Source organism: Syngnathus typhle, linkage group LG8, assembly GCF_033458585.1.
Source record: "Syngnathus typhle isolate RoL2023-S1 ecotype Sweden linkage group LG8, RoL_Styp_1.0, whole genome shotgun sequence".
Classification (NCBI taxonomy): Eukaryota; Metazoa; Chordata; class Actinopteri; order Syngnathiformes; family Syngnathidae; genus Syngnathus; species Syngnathus typhle.
Genome location: NC_083745.1, coordinates 1,339,563 through 1,363,079, shown reverse-complemented (window position 1 = coordinate 1,363,079; position 23,517 = coordinate 1,339,563). Strand labels below are relative to the sequence as shown.

General features: G+C 43.8%; 2 protein-coding genes across 2 annotated transcripts; both read left to right on the top strand.

Moving 5' to 3' along the window:
* The first annotated feature begins 844 nt into the window (after positions 1-844).
* LOC133158186 (otoraplin-like) lies at positions 845-2,676 on the top strand. Its single transcript, XM_061285184.1, has 4 exons — positions 845-1,075; positions 1,161-1,300; positions 1,395-1,505; positions 1,594-2,676. Exons 1-4 carry the CDS (start codon positions 958-960, stop codon positions 1,615-1,617), a joined length of 393 nt encoding a protein of 130 aa, XP_061141168.1. The 5' UTR covers positions 845-957; the 3' UTR covers positions 1,618-2,676.
* Positions 2,677-9,348: 6,672 nt separating this feature from the next.
* On the top strand, positions 9,349-23,515 carry pcsk2 (proprotein convertase subtilisin/kexin type 2). Its single transcript, XM_061286032.1, has 12 exons — positions 9,349-9,624; positions 11,228-11,332; positions 13,474-13,587; positions 13,892-14,000; positions 14,400-14,437; positions 17,019-17,095; positions 17,748-17,836; positions 17,945-18,120; positions 18,799-19,014; positions 19,608-19,708; positions 20,876-21,103; positions 22,602-23,515. Exons 1-12 carry the CDS (start codon positions 9,415-9,417, stop codon positions 23,089-23,091), a joined length of 1,953 nt encoding a protein of 650 aa, XP_061142016.1. The 5' UTR covers positions 9,349-9,414; the 3' UTR covers positions 23,092-23,515.
* Positions 23,516-23,517: the final 2 nt, after the last annotated feature.

Below are 23,517 nucleotides of genomic sequence, written 5' to 3'. Positions count from 1 at the left end.
GTATTCATCTGCGTGTCTTGAAAACATTACAATGGCGCCATCTTGTGTTTGGGGAAAAAACTAGTTTTAGGACAATATATGTATTTAAGTAATTAAGTAGGATTTTTAATACTTATAAACTCGAACTTTCTGAGCAAATATTTATTTATTTATTTATTTATTTATTTATTTATTTATTTATTTATTTATTTATTTATTTATTTATTGACCAGCAGAGTTCAATAGGGATCACGGTACCCAAGTCAAAGTGTGGACCATCTCTCCAAGCATTCCCCATTGATGTAGAAGGGTGCCAAAACTGTCCCATGCATGGTTGTTGGGGGTTCATATCTGGGGTCTGGCTTCCTCTTCATTCCAAAAACATGCAAGTTAGGTTCATTGAACACTCCCAATTGTACTGAGGTGTGAATGCGGCGAGTCTGAATGCCTGTTCTGTGTTTGTCCCCAGCATGATGCTGAAGGTTTACTGGGACAGGCTCCAGCTTACAATGACCATCATGAAGTATTGAAAATGGACAGTTGAATAGAATCATTTATGTAGTTAATCACCTTTCATTATTTGTTCATTTAGAGGCAACTGAGTGCCAATAGTAAATTTACAGTAGATTAAAAAAATGGAGATGCAGCAAATATATATTTTTTAGAAAACATGATCATTTGTAGGTTGTTATGAAGTCTTTGAATAGTTGGGAATTGCACGCCCCAGATTGAGTATATGGTCTGTGTGCATCAAAGTGGCATTTTCCCATTATTATGAACAGTGAGTGGAAATAGTCAACTCCCACTCGATATGTAACTGGTTCCAGAGTGTGACATTTCCAAGAGTCCACCCTGATTGGTCAGGCAGCGTGTGATGTCGGGCCACAGCCCATTTCCCCCCCTGACTTTCGAGACGTTTCCTCTCGGTTTCCTTCAAATATCCATCTGTACATTCATACAGCCAAGATTATTGTTAAAATGCGACATCTGCTTCTTCTTGTTGTTCTTTGTGTGGGCGTGCTGCACCAAACCTCAGATGCCGTACTCATGGACAAGCTAGCAGACAACAAGATTTGTGGTGACGCAGAGTGTTCATGTAAGTAAATGTGTTTCATGGAACTCCCTATCCCACTTTGAACTCACTCTTATATCTCTTCTTCTTGTGATTATTCTTTTTCTAGATGTTCTCTCCATGGCCTCGGCCTTGGATGACTTCATAGCTCCGGACTGCAGATTCATCAACCTCAAGAAGGGTCAGAAGGTTTACGTGTATTCTAAACTGGTGCCAGAGGAGGGCAGTGGAGTCTTCTGGTCTGGAAGTGTAAGTACAAACCAAATGCCACTGTGGATGAAAAAGCACATAGATCCAAAGGTGGAAGTTTTTAGTGAGGCTCTGCCCATGTATTCACCGTTAGGTGTACAGTGACCGCTATGTGGACCAGATGGGCATCATCGGATACTTTCCGGCCCCTGTGGTGAAGGAGACGCACACATTTAGAGAGGACACGGTCCAGATGCCTACAACAGTGTGTAGAATTAACATAGGCATACTGTATGTATTTTTGTATGTTATTTAAGTTAGTCTACATTCACTTTTTTCTTTTCTCATTGCAGAACACGGATTTCATCTGCACATAAACGTAGCGTGTGTACTCGATGTTGCTTCTCATTTATCACTCTGCTCAATAAACCGTTTCCCCGTGTCGATCTCAAAAACAACTCGGCTTCTTTCAACAGACTCTGGAGACGGATAATTGCAGCCTGTCATTTCCAACTGTCCATGATCTTCAACTGTCATGGTAGTGTCAAAATTCTTAGCATATGAATTGATCTTCATGCAACACATAGAATTATGTTTGCTTCCAGAGTAGTAGCAAACATGCACACCAGCATTTTATGAGATTGTTGAATATTCCATATCTCCCTCACACACAGTGACTAGACTACGTGATTGGAGCTATTAAGGCTGGATGGATGATCTGCTTTGATGGCTGTCATTAAGATCATTGCACATCCTTTCCACGTGGGAACTAAACAGATGTCTGCCAGTGCAGAATGGAAAGCTATAGAAAGACTGATTGGTTTAACTTCAGAGCTGCTATCTGACAGATTGATTTGAAGCGACAACACAAACTTTTAATTCAGTTATTTCATTTATCACTTTGAATTAGCACGCATTAGTTCCAGTCAATACAAATTTGCTAAACATGTTGACATTTACCACACAAACAAAAAAAAAAACCCGGATCAGCCTTCAGAAAAGCAGCCAAGTGATTAAAAACAAACAGCAGTACGTACAGTCATACAATTGTTACTTTAAAGAGTTTCCATGGTGACGGGATAAAATTAGTTTTTTTTTTTGGGGGGGGGGGATGCTTCAAGGAGCAGCTGCCAAAAGCAGACATACGCACAGAGCGGAGTACACAAGCTATTTTTTTTCTATTTCATCTACTTTTTCCATTGCCTTGTCACAGCCCACACTCTTGCAGACAGGAAGCCCCTTGGCACCCTGCAGTGTTGGAAATCAGCAAACACCTCGGAGCATCTGAGATTGACAATTTAGAAGAGGGAAATTATCGTTCAGCGGCTGATTTATTGGTTGCTTGTAAGCACAATCAAATGAATTTAAAGAAGAACTACTGTTTGTGTTTTGGTCCACCACCATTCAAAGTCATAAAAAGACATTCTGAGACTTTTTGTAATTGTCTGGATAATTGAACAGCTATATAAAGGCTGCTTACAGCATAATCACTGGTACTTATTTGTTAGCAGCATTAAACAGGTAGGAAATTTAATCACTTCCTTATCAATTATTTCATCATCCTATGAGTCATATAGTGACCAGGAACCAGAATTAAAATTCTAATGCTGCACCTGGTTATTCAAGATGTTGTTTGACGATGCCTCTTCAAAATCCAATCAAAATTCTGCTGATTACAATAAGTTGCGCATTAACAAGGATTAAAAAAAACCTATTTCAGTAACCATAGTAACAAGCAAGCAAAGTAAAAGGTACACTGTTCAAAACAACCCAATTTAGGGTTTAAAATTGGACTGACCCAATCGACCCAACTTCCTGGGTCAGTCCAATTTTTAAGCCGGCAGATTTAAGGGCGTAGAGATAAAAAGCGAGTCTCTGATTCAAATTTTTTTCCCCCTATTCCAGAACATAGTGTGAAGATTTCAATACAGATATTAGTGGAGGAAGTTGAGCACGAATAAATCAATGCTTCTTTGTGCCACACAAAAAATAGATGGACTGGAAATACACTAGCCTGCACAATGACATGACGCACGCACACATGCACACGTACATACAAATACGCTTCAGAGAAGAAAAGAGAGAGCGCCAGATAGGTCAAATTAAAGCCGCGGCTGCACTTTATACAAAATAATGAAAGCTTTTGTGACGTTGAAGCCGACCAAACGTGAAATTGACAAATGCAATGTGCAAGGTATCAATAAATCTGCATTGAGTACGAATGCTAACATGCAAATAGTTAAGAATTGATTCAATTCTGATAGTTGGCAACAAGTTATCGCTTCCTTTGTCTTGCGACTGCTCTTCAAGACAAGCGTCCATCACAAGCCCTCCTACATCTTGTCTTGTTTTATTTTTAAGGAGAAGGGTTTAGTGACAGCCTCTGAATAGACCCACAATTGTTTGTCATGACAACCAAGTAGCCATTGCAAAAGCAGTCGGGCTAAGTACAGCCATTAAGTGGCGTCACTGTATTTTTCTCTTTGCATCCAAACGTGTTGTAATTGTTGTTATTTGTTTCTGTATAGCTCTTTCATACATTTACATTGGAGCTGTTTACTGGGTTAGAGAAGAAAGGAAATCAATAATATACATGCAAATTAGACCTGAGATTCATTCAAAGGAATAACCGTGCAACTTTTCACCAGGTTACTGTTGTGTAAACAAATCCGTAATACTAGGTACAAATGTGTATGAATTTCGAACCAGTTCATTTCTTTCTCTTTTTATTTCCATAGTTGGTCATTTGAATGCCCTTTTTATTAGGGTTGGTGATGCAGCATGCAGCTTGCCCTTCTCCCATGTCATACAAATTCATATATCAGAGGCTTTGTCGTTGTCATCATTTTGCGTGACCGTGACCACATGTACTATACGTGTACCAGGTTGCGTGAAAGCAGCTCCGATGTCCCCGAGTGCTTCATTTCATCGTTGGCCCGTTTTATAGACAAAGCAGCTTTGTTAAGCTTAATGGTGCTTGTATTGATTGGCCGGGATATCCACACAAACCGCCAGGGCCAAATGAGGAATGAGATCCTCCAATGAGGACCTCTAAATGCTTTCCAGCTCCTTTTTATTGACCCTTCGGGAATAGAGCGTGCAGGCTTTTATTTACTCGCTTTGCCCGCAGCTTGTTTTTACAACGCAGGGATGGCTTTGTAATGGTGCGACTATTGTCTGTTTTTCAATTCTCGCTTGAATGGTTCTAACGGAGCGATAGAAGCTTGCGGCGGATTGGACGCAGATGCAAATGAACTTTCCTACGTTATAGTCATGAGCTTTAAATGAATAGAATGGCAGGCTTAGCACTCATCTGCTGTCCAGTCAAGGTACTGTAGCTCTTGAGCCCTGAAGAGACTGTGACCTTTTCCAAATAGCACCAGGTTGGATCGGGTGACGTTCTCACAACTATGCTAAGACTCTGATGGAAATGCATCACACTACATCAACGCAGACTTCATTTTAAATCAATAAAAAAACAAATGAATAAATAAATAATGACATTTTCTGAATTTCATCAATAAATAAATAAAGGCATTGTCTGGATTTCAAGATCACTGAAGAGTAAAATCTTCTTACCTTACAAAAATGAAGTTTGAATTTTAAAGCATCTTCTGATCTAAACGCACAGAGCTTCTGACTAATAAGCCGTTGCTCCCTCTTGTTACCTTGTGTATTTCAACCCTGCCCGTGTGTTCCTCCTCTTCGGTGTCCCCTGTTGGGTTCCTGTCCGCGCCCGGTGTTCCTGTCAGAATTGTATCCCTGTCCAAGTGGACTTCTGTCTGTCGGTCTGTCTGTTTGCTGGCCGTGAGTGTCTATCCCGCCCGTCTGTGTCTTGGGTTCCCCACCCACCCACCTGCCTCCCTTCCAACTCCCTTTCCTGTCAGGATCGGAATTGAGCAGGGCGACCAAATGCAGCTTTGACCAGCTTGGTTTATTGAAGGGAAAAGAGAATAAGGGGAACAAACTAACAGAAGTGACATAACCTAACGGACCGACCGACCGACAGACTGGCTAACCAAAACAGAACTGGCAAAGACAGGAACCAAAAGAAACAAGAACGACATCAAGGATCCGACAGGAAGTGGAGTGAGGGGCAGACAGGACTTAAATACAAGACAGGTAACAAGAGGCAGGTGACTGATGACATTGATTGAGGTAACACAGAAGGGGAGGGGCGACGCCAACAGAAACCATGGTAACAGCAACTGGGGACGAGTCGTGCCATTTCCCTTCAATACAAGCTGCATTTGGTCGCCCTGGCTCAACTCACTCAAAAATGGCTATTGTTGCCCTTCTTAATGGACAACAGTACGGGCCAGCACTGGAGAGCAGCTTGGTAACGTCCAAGGTTGCATTACCATTAGCGCTAATGTCCTCATGGAAAGAACATGGGAGGAGGCTGCTGCTGCTCTTTTGTGTCCTCAACAGACAGAGCGTCATCACATCTCGTCAAGATCTTCCGCGCCGGCCAGACCGCAGATGCCCATTTTCATGCTGATGACTGGCCGCCGTGCGTCAAAGGTCGCGTTGTCGTCAGACTCCTCGCAGGAAAGGCGACGCCAAACTTTCAGCCGGGTAATTACCCCCAGCTCCAGTTGAGGTGAAGGATGAGTGTGTCTCGTAGGAGGCTTGATTCGGAAAACTAACACACCCCTTGAACTGAACAAACCAAATTATACGGGTGTTTTGGATGTGTTGGTTTTATGGCCTACTCTGAGTTTTTTTCATTTGATCGTGTGAATGAAGTCATATTATTATAAGGTGGGTAACACTGAGTACAATTTCATGGACTCTTGAACACAAAGTGGGGTAGATTATCTCTGCTGGACCACTTTGACAAAGTAATGTTCCAATGGAGGATTTTGCAGGTGTGTCAATGTGGCCCGCGACAATTAGACCACTGCAGTCATCACATCAAGACGTCAACTTTGCCTGCTGGTGCGGCTGATTACCGTTCTGACGAACCCGGCGGCTCCCACTCGCTGTGATGTGTTCATTCCTTCCAAACAAGGTCAAAACAAATTTAGCAAAGTAGCAATTTGCAGGTAATACACAGAGAGAAATCAAATGATGACAGCATGGTGCTTGAAAGTACCTTCTTTCTCCTGCTGCAAACTGTGCAGCTCAGCTGTGTCTTTTAATCGCCCTCTGTGTAGCGCATCCATTAGGCAGCGCTGAATGCTCACCTTGAAAATAAGCAACACGCAAAGGGAATTAATCATCTTGATTATGCATAATCGGAATCGTGCGCGCTTGTTTTTCTCTTCCAATTAAAGTGGATTTGCTTGTGGAGTAGGCTTTGAATAACAAAGCAGGTGGCAGCAGCTTTGGCGGGCGGGCGGCTCTCAGCGCAGGTGAGTGAGTGGCTTGCTCTGACACAAATGCTTCAAAGGAATCGTGTTTTTGTTTCACCTGCTGAGCTTCAGCGTAGACTATTAGTTGTATTAGTCATACTAGCCCTAATCTATTTTGTTCATACAAATACATTCGTGGCAGTGACAATGTTGGAAAAGGTTTGTTTGAAACTGTATCAGTTGAAAATTTCAAACGAACAACATTATTTTATGTCTTTCTGTGTGTGTGTGTGCTATAAACACCCAATACAGTAACAAATGACAGCGGTGCTTACTGCGTTGATAAGTGAATGTATTTTGTTAGCCTCGATAGGAACATGGTCACTGCCAATATGGCCGCCCTATGGACAATTGCGGAATTTTCTACTCTAAGTCTATTTATCTACAACAAAACCCTGCACAATCCAGAAGCACATGAACAAATAGGTGAATTCAATGAGTGAATATTCAACTGCAAATACATGACTGGAATTAGCCAAAATATCCAGGTCACATCCATGAGAACACAAACACGAAAAATAAACTTGCAGACAATGAAAATACACTCAACAGTCTTCTTTAGACAGCAGTGGACTTGAGAAAATAAAAGCCATGGGCTGTGCTCACCGAAATGACCAGTTTTGTTGATGACAGGAGAGTTTCTGGCCCGTGTGGGCTCACAGAATGTAAACAGCACCACCACTGCCATACATAGTACTTCACTTCAATAGAATGGGTATATCGATGTTTGCCACCATTTTAGATCGCCATGTGATGTCATCTAAAGGAAGAACCTTCCCTTCAATACTGAACCATTTGAAATGAGCACACTCTAAAATTTGAAAGATCGAATGCTAGATACGCGGTGACAGGGAAATGACACCACCCCCGAAATGAAGTCTGTTCTGTGCTTATTATTATTTTTTCATATCTGCCATCTTATCTCACAGTGGCAGACACCTGAAGAAGCTCAGTACACAGAGAGAGAGAGAGAATCGACCTGCCTGATCCATCGTGTCAAGTCCAGTGTGCAAAGTAGCCATAATGCCTCTCTCACTCCGAGCTTGCGACTTAATGGAACTGTATCGAATTGAACCTCCTCTAAATGGACGTGCGGTGTTAAGCCGTTTTTTCCCTCATCACTTATCACCGTTATCAGGTGTCTCATTTCTGGGTCAAAATGCCCCCAAATCAGAATCTCTAAGCAGTCGGTCCTGTCTCACTCGAGCTGACTTTGGGCCGAACGATGGGGTGCGCCCTGAAGCCATGACCAAGATTGATTCTTAATCGAATATCAGTGTCTATGTACATAGCTGCTGTGTCATCTTTTTTTTCGGTGTTCTCACTGAAGCCGATAGCTGAAGCAATTAAAAGCACTCTCTTGCAGCATGTAGGAAAAATGAAAATAGCTTTCTTTCCAGTGGCCAGTACTGCTGTTTATTCCGATTGCTCTTTGGTTCATCATTGGGTTATGCTTGTTGCTGGGCAGCTCATCAGAAAAGGATTTATAAAGCTGCACCAAAATCTAGAGATGTTCTCATTTGATATCAATGAGATGGTGTTGTTATACCTCACCTGCAAAATCACTTTTTTTTCCCATCAGTGATAATCATTATTCCTTCCCACTGTGTCATGCTGACTTCACAACCTTCAGCGCATGGAGCGGACACATAATCATCTTTGAGAGTGCCTTTCCGATCCCGTGCAGACTCGCTGCTCTCGCAACATCAATTATTTGTGATGCATCTCTTCCATACGAGCCTGTGCGGTGTCTCCTTATAGAATGCATAACGGAGACGCTGGCTCGTTTGTCCGAGCTAAGCAAATAATCTCTCGGTTGCAGAGTGGCAGTCGTGTGGGAGGAAACCTCCGGGGAGGCGGCAAACGGTGATTAGTAGACAGCCTACACTGTTTCAAACAACTTTGGGGATGTTATTTAACATGACATCAGTTGTTAAAGTGGTTGGTGTTCTCTTAACTGCATGTACCTCACAGAAAGGGGCTATTCCTCCATTTCTAAAAGAATCTACTACCATGTCGAGTTCCATAGTGTGTCTAGCTAGTAGCAGCAGCAGCAGCAGCAGCATTTTAATGAGAAGGCTTCTTTTTTTTCTTCCTGTTTCTTTTCAACAACCTGCTGCTCACATCCAATTATACGCCATTCCAGCTGTTTTCTCCATTCCGACCGAGAAGGTCAAACTGCTTAGAACGGATGTCTGCGATCTGTGAAACCTTATAAGACCAGTCGTGAGCTCATAGCGAAGACGTGATCCCCGTACGTTACAAAAGCACTGGTATATTTTAATTGGGCTAAAGCTAAGGTATATAACTGTTTTGTTTTTGTCCCCATGGGTACAGTGGCACCTTGATTTATGACCAGCACATTACATTCTGCACGTGTACCTAATACTGCCCTGGTGGGCTCAAGATCTGGATCATGAGAAAGCGAATAGAGCGGAATCCTATTTATTAAGGCTCAAAATCCTCGTGGTTTTTAATGAGAGCGTAGGAGCTCTCCAGGGTGCTGAAAGTGAAAGCCCAACAGGAGGAGGCGGAGGGACACAAAGCTGAGGATGCACGTTTGCCCCACGCAGCACACACGAGCCCCCCCACCCCCGGGCAGCAGGAGAGGAAACACCAATTTGCGAAGGAGATGCGCGCGCAAAACCTCTGATTCCACCTCCTCCTCCTCCCCTCCCCTCCCCTCTCCTCCCTCCTCTCTCACCAGGAGCATCCTTCCCCCTTAACATCCAAACACAAGCCGACGGGCAGCCCAGGCAAGAAGGCGCGTGCACACAAACACGCACGCACAGACGGTATTGACACAAGGCGGTCACGATGCACGGATCTCCCCACCGTGCGGGGACACGCGTGGGATTTATGGTGCTGCTGAACGCGCTGCTGCTGGTCCTGCTGCTGCTGGCGACGGCGACGCAGGCTGCGGAGAGACACTCCACGGAGCATGTTGTGGTCCAGTTGCACGAGGAGGCGCCGGAGGAAGAGGCGCACCAACTTGCAGCACAACACGGCTACCAGAGTGCTCGCAAGGTACAAAAAAAGCCTCACATAGAATCATTGATTTTTTAAAAATATGATTTTCTTCGAAGCATTTTGTTTTGTTTTCCAATGCACTTCTGTGAAATGTGGTGACGTCACATCCCACTACAAGGCAGACTGGGTTATAGGTAGCGTGCCTACTGGATGGACATAAATGGGACTCAAAGCAATTCTATTGCATTTTTCGATGTGAAAAAAGATCAAAAAAGAAACAGACAATGAACTAATCAACGATGGTTATGAAATAAATAACAAAAATCCAATTGATTTGATAAAGGAAAATACATCCAATGAAGGATAAATTGTGCTTCATATAAAATACATAAAAATATGATTTTGTGTGAAAATAAATCTAAATAAAGATCATGAAACCAAGCCTATATTTAATTTTTTTTTTAGAGTAATACAAACATGAAAATAAAGGTAAATGGACGTTAAATGATTTTAAATAACTTATAAAACTAAATATTTTGTGATTGACACAGTTTAGTTATTTTACTATTTTCTCTTAATAAAAAAAATGCAAAACATAGTTAAATATAATATCAAAGTACCCGTCTCCTGTTAATAATAATGATAATAGTAATAATATAAAATCAGTATTTTACCAACACAGATCCGGCCTTACACATTCCCCACCTCCGCTTTACACACATTTTGAAAAGTCATGAGACACACATACACACATAGACACGCGTCAATCCCTATATGTGACATTTTACTCACCCTGAAGACATGACATGGAATGTCTGGATAACGTGCCCTGTATATGAACAAAACACTAACAAGGCCTCCATGATGGAGCAGAAGAAATGACACACACACACTTCTGCCTTTAACAGTGTGTGGGCCTGTCAAAATGGATGTGTGTGAAATTGCTCATGGGGGGAATGTTGCAGCCAGCGATGCGTACAGCACAAAATTTCCTCCTCTGACTCTGAATCTTGTGTATTAAAAATGTGTCAATCTGTACATCATCATTGTAACATTTGCTGAGTGGTATTTGTGTGATTGCTAGCTCATTTTCTTGGACAATGGAGCAAGCCCCTGCCCATCTTGCCTCCCTCCTCCCTTCACAGGTTATGTAATCGGCAGCTATATTTGTCTGGATGGGATATGCGCCATTAAACAATAACTGCTTTCTTTAAACGTTACTTAATTAACAAGATAAGGGCAAATGGACTTGTGTGCAGGTCCTGTCATTTTTATTTTTGTGCAAAATAACAATGATCATCAACGTCATGGTCACAGGCAATGCAGCAGGCTCATCCGAGAGCGTTTAAATCAAAGATTGACCTGCCCCAATTTAGACGACCGTCTTCTAGCATAAGGGGGTCTTTAATCTGGGCACTGTGCCTGAGGGGGGGAAAAAAGAGTCATGCATCTCATTCCCTTGCTCTCATTTTATTCGAACACCCATGCCTCAAAATAGACTCCCGTCCGTCCCTCTTTCATGAAAACCTGGAAATCAGCGCCCTTTCCTTTCTTCAACCTTTCTCCATTCCGCCCTATTGCTGTGCGGTCATTACATGTCGATTGGGCCGTGCTTTCAAGCCTCTCTCATTCATCGCCTTTGTGCCCCTTTTTTACTCAGGTGGCCTTTGGAAAGGGGCTCTACCACTTCTACCCTCAGGATTCTTCCAAGAGGCGGAGCAAACGCAGCATTGGAGGCAGACAGCGGCTCCAGGAAGACAGCAGGGTAACGACGTGAAGACATGACATGACATTCAATAATTGCACCAAAATGGAGGAAGAGAAACAATGAATTGGAAAGGCTGATAATCCAAACACATTGCTTTCCATTGCATAGCATTGCATTGCCCCAATACGAGAAACAATGAACCACAATGATGCAAGAAGTGGCTTTCATTATTAACGTACTCTAAGACTCATTGAAATCAATAACATTGGCCTGGAATAATCACTCTCCTAAATGTTACTATAGGAACAAAAATAGAAATCAAATATTCATGAATTGAATTAGTTTCCATGAATCCAGATACAATTTATGTTTGCCGCTCGTAATCCGTGAGCTTGATTTATTGAAGTTATGATCATTTTAGCGTCAAAACCTCTGAGCTGCTGCTGCTATGTGACTCATCTAAACTGTTTTTCCTCTGTTGAATGCCACTTAGTCACTCACAAACTACTATCATCCACTATCTTTTTATGAGCTCGGTGCCTTTTAAGAAGCGATTTCTGCAAAGGTTGTGTTTATGTGTTTCGTTCCCTTTGAAATTCTTGCTTTCAAACGCCTTCCCGTGTAGCTTTATGTGATAAGTGCTACTTAGTTAACCGTAGGTGCAGCGATGACGCTGTGTATGCCGAGTAAATGGCAGTTAGTTGTCTAATATGCGTTTGTTGTAAAAAAGAAAGAATAATTCGCAGTATGTTTGGATGATACGCAGAAAATAAAATTTGTACTTGGAAGCTTCAAGTAAGATATTTTCCTCCAACCTTTTCTCCAATTAAAATGATTCAAGGTATTTGATGAATTGCTCTAACTGGGGGGGGGGAGATCTTTCAAAGTATAAAGAGTCACCATATTGTTATTTTTAGGCACGAGGCCTACCTGCCATTTTGATGGGGTTGTGATATTCATCTTGTGTACGGCCACAGTTACTGGCTCTGATGCGTGACTGATTTTATGTGGCCTGCATATGACGGTGTCGAGTGTTTCCCTGCCGTCCTCCTCGACTCAATACAATATGCATTCTACAAGAACACTGTAATACTCAAGTCCTGTAGCGCTAATGTTTAACCGCCTTCAAAGTGCATTAAAAAAAGACAGTAACCAAACCATTAGCGGAGGAGATTTTCATTATCTTTAAAATGTCACCATGGCTTACGCGGTTGTATTTTGTGCCTTCCTAGAAGCACCGAGTGTACTGCAGGGGACGGTTATATTGATTTTTCTACTTTCCCCGAGAGGTTTGGTAGGAATAAAATAGTGGAGAACAATGACCCACTTCTTTCATGACCTTTACCTTCCATCTGTATGAGTCCTAAAATGCCCAGAGCTTGCATTCCTGGAACAGTTACGCAAGCAGTCAGCAGGCTATTTTAGCTCAGGAATATAATTATAGTCATTGTGTGAAAATTGAAGAGCGAATTCTTTTGTATTTATGGCAAACAATGTGAAATGAGTTACTAAAATTGCATTCACCATGTGTACTTTCAAATAGGTATTTGGCGCTGTCATTGGAAGGATGGTCTGATTGACGGCGTGTGCTGGGCGCTTCCCGATTGTAAAAAGATGAATAGGATTTCAAAGGCCATGTAGAGTGCTGCTCTATACTGCCTTATCTATCAGTGGCAGTAAAAAACACCCACAATGCCTGTTTTTATTCCCCGTTCACACCAGACGGGATTGAGTCACCCGAATGTATGTGCCGGAGGACATTTTAAAGCCCTGACAAGAATTAGATGTCTTTGTGTTCTTGAGGAACAGGCGACAACAAAAAACGTATCTTTTGTCTTTTCCAAATGTAAACAATCCCTGTCTGGATCAAGTAATGGTCAACATCACACTTTTTTTTATGCTCGGGTGAGCAAAGCGTGGTCCAATTGTGAGTGGACTTGGCTTTGGATTGGTGTTTTTGCTCACTTGGAGTTACTGCAGCAAGAAAAGGGCTTTTGCGCCGTTGTGGGCATGAACACAGCTTAGGCTAGCTTTTTTAGCCAATGGAAGTGGCAAATCTCATTCCTTTTAAAACCACTGCACAAGAGAACATTTATAAGGAACTGCAAGTGCGTTTCCATGGCTGAATAATGTAAAATTGGCCAGCTGCTGGACGCTGTTTCGAAAAACAAATCTCTGGTCATTTCAATTTTTCCCAGGTGAAGAACATTCTGGACCAAGATGGCTTTGACCGTCAGAAGCGCGGCTACCGAAGTATAGACGACATGGACGTGAACATAAGTGACCCGCTGTTCACCAAACAGTGGTACCTGGTGAGTCACCCAACCATTATAAGCATCCATTTTCCCAGTCACACTTTAATTAGCCATGCCAATACACGGCCCCTCTCGTTTAAGCCTGAGTGACAAGTGTGACATTTACGGCTGCTGCAAGCTAGCTCGCTGCTCTTCCTTCATCAGCGGAACACAGCCCAGGCCGTCTTTTGCGAGATGCGCCGTTATCTCAGACGTTACCTTCACCAAAGCATCCCACCCACATTTGTCTTCCTTGATCTTGTTTTTTCTCTCTCCACCTTCAATGCTATATGAGTCATGGATTCTTATTTGGCGTGATTAGATCAACACTGGCCAAGCAGACGGGACCCCCGGGCTGGATCTTAATGTGGCTGAGGCCTGGCAACTGGGCTACACAGGCCAAGGAGTCACCATCGCAATCATGGATGATGGCAAGTTCCTTTTCACATTATACATTAGCTACAGCTTAACGTGTCTTGACATAGCAAATAAAATACACACGGTATTATAATGATATCTTAGCTTGTTTGAATACAATTTGACACCAATATAATAAACACAGACACAGACAGAAATTGGTAGCATACGGTTGTGAGGGTTCCCTTGGTAGATGAAGATGTCAGTGATTGCCAATGTCAATCAAAACAAAGCATGATTAGCTTTGTCATGGCAGGATTTTCATTGCCTTTGTGTTGAATCTTATTACACTGGGTGAGGAAAATGAGGATTGTTTGATATATATGATGCAAAACACAGAGGACGTTACTCTCTTAAATCACTGTGTCACATGATTAGCTGTTCCTAATATCCATGTCAAAATTATATTTCAGGCATTGACTATCTCCATCCAGACCTGGCATCTAATTATGTGAGTACCTCGTTATTCCTTTTGCAAAAGTTCCCAAGCTCCTGTTAGTGAGCAGAACGGGGAGGGGGGGGGCGATCCAGTTGGCCGATGGCAGGTGCTTTCCCAGGCGCTGTCATGCCTGCCGGGTCTCCTTGTCATGCTTGGTAGAGGACGCAGGAGGACAGCCGACCGAGCTGTATAATGTTAATGTCGGCGATGGCAGGCACGTTGGAAGGCCGATCTGTCACCAGGGCAGATAACGCCAGCCAGGGTAGTGCATAATGTGATGTTCTGCCTCCAGCATACTGATAAAAGCTTAAAGGACAAGTGGGAGGATGACATAACAAGGAAATGAGATATTATTTGGCCAGAATGTTTGCAGCCAAAACTGCAGTTTTGTGTTTGGGGCATGTGCCTAGCTGAACCGGCAGATGGCGCTGCGGCAACAAAAGCTCGATACTATTTTTAGAATAAGTAACACCCGCACTAATAGAACCATACACACATAAAAACAACTACCGTTTTTTTCCATGTATAATGCGCAAAATTTAACTTTTATTGTCCTAAAATCTGGGGTGCGCATTATACATGGGTACAATTCTTATTATTTTTTGTCCAGATATATTACGGAAGCCGCCATTACAGAAGTAAGAAGTAACATTGTAATACTCCGACTGGCTTTCCACCATTTTGCATGGGAAAATGCGACGGCGTAAATGTGCCGCCATCTGTTACCTGAAATCCTGCAAACGCACCGATGCCAGCCTGCTCGCAGTGATAAAAAGCCAAGCAAGGAGTCCCTCTTGGCCCATAAAAGTCAAGCCGCTTCATCCAGCCCCTATTACATCCTCCCGTGAGCCTTACTCCAGTGTTTGCCTCCCTCCTCAATTCTGGCCTGTGAACAGCGACCGGCCTTGACCCAAAAATGACAGTGGGCCTAAGCGGGGGTGATAGAAGAGCAGGCGGCGCTCGCTACCTTGATGGTACACAACACAACGACACACTTGTATTAGCCGAGGACTAAATGACACTGTGCCTTTCGGAACAATGGAGTCATTTTGATCATTTAGGATGACTCAGTGTATTTCCACACTTATCCATTTGGAAAATAGGTCTACACCACACAGTGATGATAAATAGATCCCCCCCTTTTGTTTTCAAAGTCTTGTAATAGACTTACATTGTTGTCGGGGGGATGCTGATGTTGCCATGACGACAAGTTATCACGCCTGTGATTGTTGTGCTGTTTGAAAAGATTGAAGAAGCGAGTTCATTTTTATTCACGGTGTCTTGACTCAGAAACTGTACACCAAGGACAGTAAAGCAACTTTATAACTTCATGACAAAATGCGTCTGTTGACATCACTATAAATTTCTCGTAACATTCCAACTTTATTCCGCGGCAACATTGCAACTTCCATCTATCCGTTTTCTGTAAGTCAGAATGGAAAAGCAAGCAGTTATCAACCAGTTTCATAAGCATTTGCTTCTTATCTCATTATGTAAATAAAATAATATGATTAAATGTTATCAGTCGCGATAACTCTACCTTTTTGTTTGTCCCGTATTAGACGGTGATTTATGAGCAATGCCGCCCGCATTCTATTCATTTGAGTTGACTTCAATGCAGTGGATGGATGCGAGCGCTACAACTACAGTCGAGCTGTCTCCTGTTGCTTGTCATTTCCCTCGAAAATGAAAACCTTTTTATTTCATTTGTCATCTTCTTTTGGAAGCAACAATGTCCTATTGGGGCGAAATGTTAGGACTTGCTGAAAAATAGGTCATGGCAAAATTGTTCGTAACAACTCAATTATTGACAATTTATGTTCCTATATACATTTTGGGAAATAAAACAAACAAACAAACAGTATAAAAATGACTGTAGAGTTTAGAATCAGTGACATCTTCCCAAGTTAACCCTCAGCACATAATATGTTCCAGACCTCCGTTCACCTTGGTCAGTTATCAGCTGTGTTTCTCGAAAACGGCAGATCTGAAACTAACCTTTCATAGACCGTAACTGGTTCTGAGAAAACAAAAGTTGCATGGGCAAAGATAATAACAGCCTGGGCTGAGATAATGATAGAGGTGCAATCCAGTCAACATGGCCGCTAATCGATCTGATGCCTTTCCCTGCTAATGAACATTTGGCTGTACTCACATATGAGGAATAAAACGGGAGTTCACAGCAGGCAGCACAGCCCTTAATGACACAATGTTCCAAGAAAGACATTTGTCCTCTTTTTCTATTCTGTAGTTCTTTGGATTCCTATCACATTTCGGTCTCATGCAATTCGGCCCCGCCCGGGATTGATCCGAATTTGTGCAACCCCCGTACTTCCTGTTGATTTGTAATGATTAGAGGATTGGCATCACTGTTCTATCTGCATGATAAATGTTGTGCCACAGTCAAGAGCTTATTATCTTATAATGAAGATTGATTCGACACATGGAGGTTGGTCATAAAGTGGCTCCTCCCCCCCTAACCATAAAAACACAGAATACCATAACTTCAACACACATTTGGCCAAATAGACCAAGAGCTGAACAAAATGCTTTCTGTATTCTCTTTGTGAACACGTCAATTTGGTCTTTTCAGAATGCAGATGCCAGTTATGACTTCAGCAGCAATGACCCCTACCCATTTCCACGCTACACAGATGACTGGTTCAACAGGTAGCTCACTCAGCCGCCCTCTGTTTATCCAAGCATACACTCGCACACACGCACACAATGTTTTTGTGTGCTTTCCCTAGAGTTCAGCAGCTCTCGAGTGATTATGTTCCATTAGGACATAACGGTGTGGTATAAACAGAGCTATTGTTGTCTGAACCCTAGAAAGCACCATAGTTGTTTTTGCTGCCAAGATACGGTGGATCAAGAAGCCACGTTCACGCTTCGGCGACCTTGTCCCTGATAGCGCTTTATCCCGCTTGCCTTGTCCCTCTGCGACTTGTGAAGAAATATATTCAGGGGTGTAGAAATGCGTTTGTCAGCGCGGCAGCTCTGAGACCGGCGAGCGCGCAACTTGGCTAATCAGCCGGCTGTTATAAATAGCTTCCTGTCAGTGGCAAAGGATGCTGGGAGAAATGGGGTCGACTCTCTGCAAGGTCCCTGTGGGAAGCTGAGGGATGGAGGCGAGAGAGACGCAACACAAGCACACACTGATTTGGACCCAGACAAAAGTAGAAATGATTCTTAACAACCGGTCAGGGCTTCCTCAAAATACCATTGAATTGAAGAATTCAGTACTCCATCCCTTTTTTCTAGCCTTGCTGGAATTTAGAAATTCTTCCTAATCCCTTGTGATGCTCCTTCCTGTCACCAGTCACGGTACCCGATGTGCCGGGGAAGTATCAGCGGCAGCCAACAACAACATCTGCGGCGTGGGAGTTGCCTACAACTCCAAGGTGGCGGGTATGTGTCATGATGCCGAGGTTGAGCGCCGTAATGTGTGCAAGCGGCACTTGTGATGGCTCCGCGCGTCTCCCGCAGCTTTCATTTCCTTTCTTGTTCACACGCCAGGTATTAGAATGTTGGACCAGCCATTCATGACGGACATCATCGAGGCCTCGTCCATCAGCCATATGCCTCAAGTCATCGACATCTACAGTGCCAGCTGGGGGCCCACTGATGATGGCAAGACCGTGGATGGACCCAGAGAGTTAACCCTTCAGGCGATGGCTGACGGCGTCAACAAAGTAAGGCGTCAACTTGAAGCGTGCATTGCTTTCCAAGACGTAGTTTCGTTTTTAGTTGCCATTGAGGTATTTCTGTGTCGACCGTACCTTCATTGTCCTTACCAACGCTATCCAAGGTGTGTGTTTTTTTTCTGGTGAATGAGAAGCAGATCCCATCCACGTGACAGTAGCCAGGCAAAGATCCCCCACCCGCTTGTGCGGAAGACGTACACACGGGCGCACAGACTGTTGCCATGCTAACAGTGCCACTGCCTATTACTAGACTGATTAATCATCTTGGTGGACTGCGCTCAGGCAGGTGTAGGCTTCTCGAAAATGACCGAGCGACAAAGCTGGATGCGTACTCTGTTTGTGTACAAGCAACTAAGCGAGAGGTCAAGAATCAACACATAATAATGATTTTACAATTTTGTGAGGAAGGTGGATATAGTGCAAAATGTGGCCTAAAAAATAAAGATATCCTGAAATGCGCTTTGCGTCATTTTTTTTATTTCTATTTGACATGAAGACTTTTACGTAGTTGTTGCCCATGAGACAAACCGACTCATAGATTTTTATCGTATACATAAATCAACCTGAGCTTCTTGCATCCTGTAATTAATAATTCCAATTATACATCTCATCCACGACATTCCCCAATCAAAATCAGAACTCTTCTATTCACCCGTCTCCATCCAGGGTCGAGGAGGCAAAGGCAGCATCTACGTGTGGGCATCGGGAGACGGCGGTAGCTATGACGACTGCAATTGCGATGGTTACGCCTCGAGCATGTGGACCATCTCCATCAACTCGGCCATCAACGACGGACGCACGGCGCTGTACGACGAGAGCTGCTCATCCACGCTGGCGTCCACCTTCAGCAACGGACGCAAGAGGAACCCCGAGGCTGGCGTTGTGAGTGTATATGTTCAAGTAGACGCATCATTGCAAAGATGAGCTCAGATGCACCCAGTAGTACAAATAATGACACCCATTTTGATTGTAATATTTAAAAAAAAAAAATCTAAGAATTTTACACTATTATTGAAAAGCTTATGCTTATTAAAAGCGTCCGATTGCAGTCAGTGTTTTTTTTGCAAATGTTAACATGCCAACTGGCTGAATTCAAATCAATACGGGAAGAATTAGTCCAAATGAATAAAAAGGGACAATTTTACAAAAACACAACTGTGTGAATTGGTTCGTAATAGACAAAAGGAGTACAAAGGCAGCCCTGTTTGTATTTGCCATTATGCAAATGACCACGGGCTGTTGACAGAGTCAGGGTCCTCCCCGGGGTTCTCTTTCTAATTGCAGTCAGGCTGTTATTCCAACTAATTAAGCACCGCAAATGAAGGTTGAGTCAATAAATATGAACATAACTTGTGTAGTGGCAGGTTAATGGAACAGAGAACGACTTCCACATCCATCTTTGTTTTTTTTAATCTCTTAAGAGTCATTTCTTCAGCTCTTCTACACAGACAGTAGCAATTTTGCTTTACATGCAGGCCACCACCGACCTGTATGGAAACTGCACTCTGCGCCATTCCGGAACATCAGCAGCAGCTCCAGAAGCAGCTGGAGTTTTTGCTCTGGCTCTTGAGGCAAAGTATGTGCTGTCTCTGTTCTTTTCTCATTTTACCTTCTTGTTAGTAGAAGGGCATGTTGTGGATTATTTCTTCTTGTTGCTCTGAGTTGTTTTCTATATTTCCATCATCCATTTTGACTATCAAGGTTTTTATTGTCATTGTTCAAGCACTGGCGGAGCTCCGAGTTTTACATGTTCCTTTTTGGGGAACAGGTGGAAATGTTGAAAACAATTCTCGGGAAAATTAGAAAATGCTCAAAAAGAAATGATTGGATCTGTCGCAGGCAGATGCAGTGAACCCAAGTATCCTCCATTGTCTCTTCAACTGTTTCATTGAATATGATGTAGTCTCATCCTTGTCCTTGGGTTCAGATGAGATTGAATGGAAGTATTTTCTGTTTTTCATGTCCGTCTCTGCTGAATAAAAGGTAGGTCGGGGGTCAATGTGCCACAGCCAGACAGTGTTTGTGTGTGTACCTGTGCCAATGTCAGGAAACGATGTTTTGGACTCATAGTTATCGAAAATACACAGAAATACTGTTCCTTTGCTTGTGTAGTTTACGGCAAGTATTTCTACGCACGCACAAATGACAGTCGGTACATGACACGTATGCGGTAACATGGCGCAATTCATTGAAATGTCAAAAGTGAAAAAGGGATTCTGCGCGAAGAGTCTTTCCTTCCTTGATCACGTGAAAGCGCTGACAAGAATCTGCCCGCCATTAACAGACACCCGCTTGGCGTAGTTGTGCAAAGAAACCATTGTTTGCTCGGCACACATGATGATGATGTCGCTGTCGGCAGCGAGTGGATGCGCTCGCTCCGTCAAAGCGTTTTTACTCTTGAATCATGGGATGGCCGGAAAGCAAAAGTTGCTGGACGCATGTACTTCAACCAAACAAAAGCAAAACGGATTATAACTAATGATCTCAGTTCATTATGGCGACTGTTTCTATGGAACTGCTGTGCTCATTTGAACGACATCAACGCTAACCAAAACAGCAGCACCTATGACGGCTGCACAATATTGAAAAGGATCTGCATGAACAACAAAAATCGATGTTTAAAGTTCAATTTCAGTTCTGAATGTAAATGTTATAATCTTCCATGATTTTTTTCTTCTGAAAGCGACAATCTCCGTATACATTTTGCTGTAATGATTCATTTCTTCTCCCTTTCTGCCCCCAGCCCCGACTTGACATGGAGAGACATGCAGCACCTCTCAGTGCTGACCTCTAAGAGGAACCAGCTCCACGACGAGGTCCACCAGTGGAGGAGGAACGGCGTGGGCCTGGAGTTCAACCACCTGTTTGGCTACGGCGTGCTAGACGCCGGCGGCATGGTGAAAATGGCCAAAGAGTGGAAGACTGTGCCCGAGCGCTTCCACTGCGTCGCTGGATCCATCCAGGAAAACCAGTAAGTCCCGTTTCTTCCAAAAATGAAATGTACAGACTGAGGCCTCCTCTCAAAACATTTCAAATGAATGCTATCCCTTTTATTAAAACGGCAATTGCATTTTTGACCGTGAATTTTGACAGCAGCGCACCCCTGAAATCATGCGTCTGTTTCTTTGGTTCTACCTGTTGCTAGCGCAGCTTTGTTCTATCTCATTTACCTGCTAGCCTCCCTCTGTTCCTCTGTTTTGCATTAACCTTTTGCCCCCCCCCCCCCCCAGCACCCCCTCTGCTCTCATGGACTCCCCTCTTCGCAGCTTTATTAGACAGTATGACTCAGAGGAGCCTCATGTGGGCTGGCGAATGTTTTCCTCTGGCCTATTGCCTCTTAATTGGCTTCATTAGAGACCCTTAAATGGTCCGGCCTGGAAGAACTGTCAATCATGCAGACCTCGATGAAGGTTGCTTTGTCACAGCATTGTGGGCTTCTGCCAACACTCTGCTCATTAAGGAACCCTCCACTAATGAAATGGTTCCAAAACAAAAATAGAAGACAAGTGGCTGTAGAGATGAAGAAAAAAAGCCATAAAAGCCATGAAAGAGTCTTCATAAGGAACAGACGCTAATGGTAATGTCCCGTCTTTTGCATACTAATTTTAGGCCGCGCAAATGGAGGCTCTGTCATGCATCCCGTTTTTCCCCATCTCAACTACGGGGGCCGCTCGGCCGCCCCTATTGTGCTGGAGAAATAATTACAACAAGGCCACCTCCGATGGGAGCGTCTCGGTGGGGGAAAGCAATAAACATCAACAAAGCTTGCTACGCCGCCGCCGCCGCCGCCGCTCTGAACGCTGATCAGATAGCGGCGCTGGCTGACTTACTTGGCTGGAAAAGAACTTCTTATTATCAGAGGTGCTGACATGCTGTGACTACTTTGTTTTGAATCTCCAGTGCCCAAGTGTTCTTCAGACACAAACAAGTAGAGGATAGAAAGGTCATTTGTACTCTTGCGCCATCTGGTAATCATAAGACCGCTTTGGGAAATTTTGACTACAATTGAGGACGCATCGATGTGCAATGGTACCTAATGAAGTGTCCAAGAAGCGTATATTCTGATGCTCCTGCGGTCGCTTGGGTGAGCTCAGACGTCTTTGGAGCGCTCCCGTTTGAAGCTGCCCGCATTGTGGGCCGGAGCTTCTAATGTTAATAGGTCTCCACTGCAAGCTGCTTCCCCGCTGTGTCCTTGATGGGAACAGTGGCTTCTTCTTGTTCTTGGAAAAGAACAACAACCTGTTCTCCACAAATTTCAAAACAAGCCCATTCTAGGAATGGGAGAGCGCGGGGACGGATCTCCTTGTGCACCGCAAAGGCAGGATTCACCTTAACCTGTTCGGCTTGCATCGCGTTATCTGACAAATGATTATTTAATTTTACCGACAGACAAAGTCAGCAAACTATATCATTCGTGATATTAATCCGCTTAAGGTAGATGAAACCACCCATTTGTCATTTTTCTCCAGTAAAATCCAGTCTGGCAACAAGCTGGTGCTGGCCATCTCCACCGAAGCCTGCCAGGGCAAGGACAACTTTGTCCGCTATCTGGAGCACGTCCAGGCGGTGATCACGGTCAACGCCAGTCGCCGCGGTGACCTCAACATCAACATGACCTCGCCCATGGGCACCAAGTCCATCCTGCTAAGCCGACGGCCCCGCGACAACGACTCCAAGGTGGGCTTTGATAAGTGGCCCTTCATGACCACGCACACCTGGGGTGAGGACCCGCGCGGGACCTGGGTCCTGGAGGTGGGCTTCCAGGGCGACGAGCTCCAGCGCGGCGTCCTCAAGGAATGGACGCTCATGCTGCACGGAACACAAAGTGCCCCTTATATAGAGCAGAAAGTGCGCGACTACCAGTCCAAGCTAGCCATGTCCAAGAAGGAGGAGCTGGAGGAGGAGCTTGACGAGGCCGTGGAGAGAAGTTTGAAGAGCTTGCTGAGGAAAAGCAACTGAAAAATCCCCACCCCCTTCCACGGCCTGCATGTGTTTCTCTCATCGCATCCCGTCTTGTGTATTTTGTTCTTGCTCCCTTTCCACTCTGCTTTTTGTACTTTCAGTTCCGACCTCCAATGAATGTTTAACAATAAAAGTACCGTGCATCCTTCAGTAATCTACTCCGAGAAACTATCACTACTTTTACACGTTGTAGATAAACCAAAAGGCTCCACTCTTTAATTCTCTCGTCTCTCCTGCCAACTGTTGTACAGGTTGTACTCCAAGTTTCGGTTGACATGTTTGTGACATGCTCCGTTTGTCCAAACGAGGAGAGGAATGTGTGATTTATTTGAAGCCTGTGCTCCTCCGTTTGAGTTTCATAACCTTTGATGTACACTATAATAAATCTCTCCAGCTGTTTATTAAAGCCCTCGAGTGATTTGA

Excerpts from the sequence above, each read along its gene's own strand:
- LOC133158186 (XM_061285184.1), top strand. The coding sequence starts at position 958 with ATGCGACATCTGCTTCTTCTTGTTGTTCTTTGTGTGGGCGTGCTGCAC. Across the intron at positions 1,076-1,160 it reads TGGTGACGCAGAGTGTTCAT|ATGTTCTCTCCATGGCCTCG; the intron begins GTAAGTAAATGT and ends TTCTTTTTCTAG. Across the intron at positions 1,301-1,394 it reads GAGTCTTCTGGTCTGGAAGT|GTGTACAGTGACCGCTATGT; the intron begins GTAAGTACAAAC and ends ATTCACCGTTAG.
- pcsk2 (XM_061286032.1), top strand. The coding sequence starts at position 9,415 with ATGCACGGATCTCCCCACCGTGCGGGGACACGCGTGGGATTTATGGTG. Across the intron at positions 9,625-11,227 it reads GCTACCAGAGTGCTCGCAAG|GTGGCCTTTGGAAAGGGGCT; the intron begins GTACAAAAAAAG and ends TTTTTTACTCAG. Across the intron at positions 13,588-13,891 it reads TCACCAAACAGTGGTACCTG|ATCAACACTGGCCAAGCAGA; the intron begins GTGAGTCACCCA and ends TGGCGTGATTAG.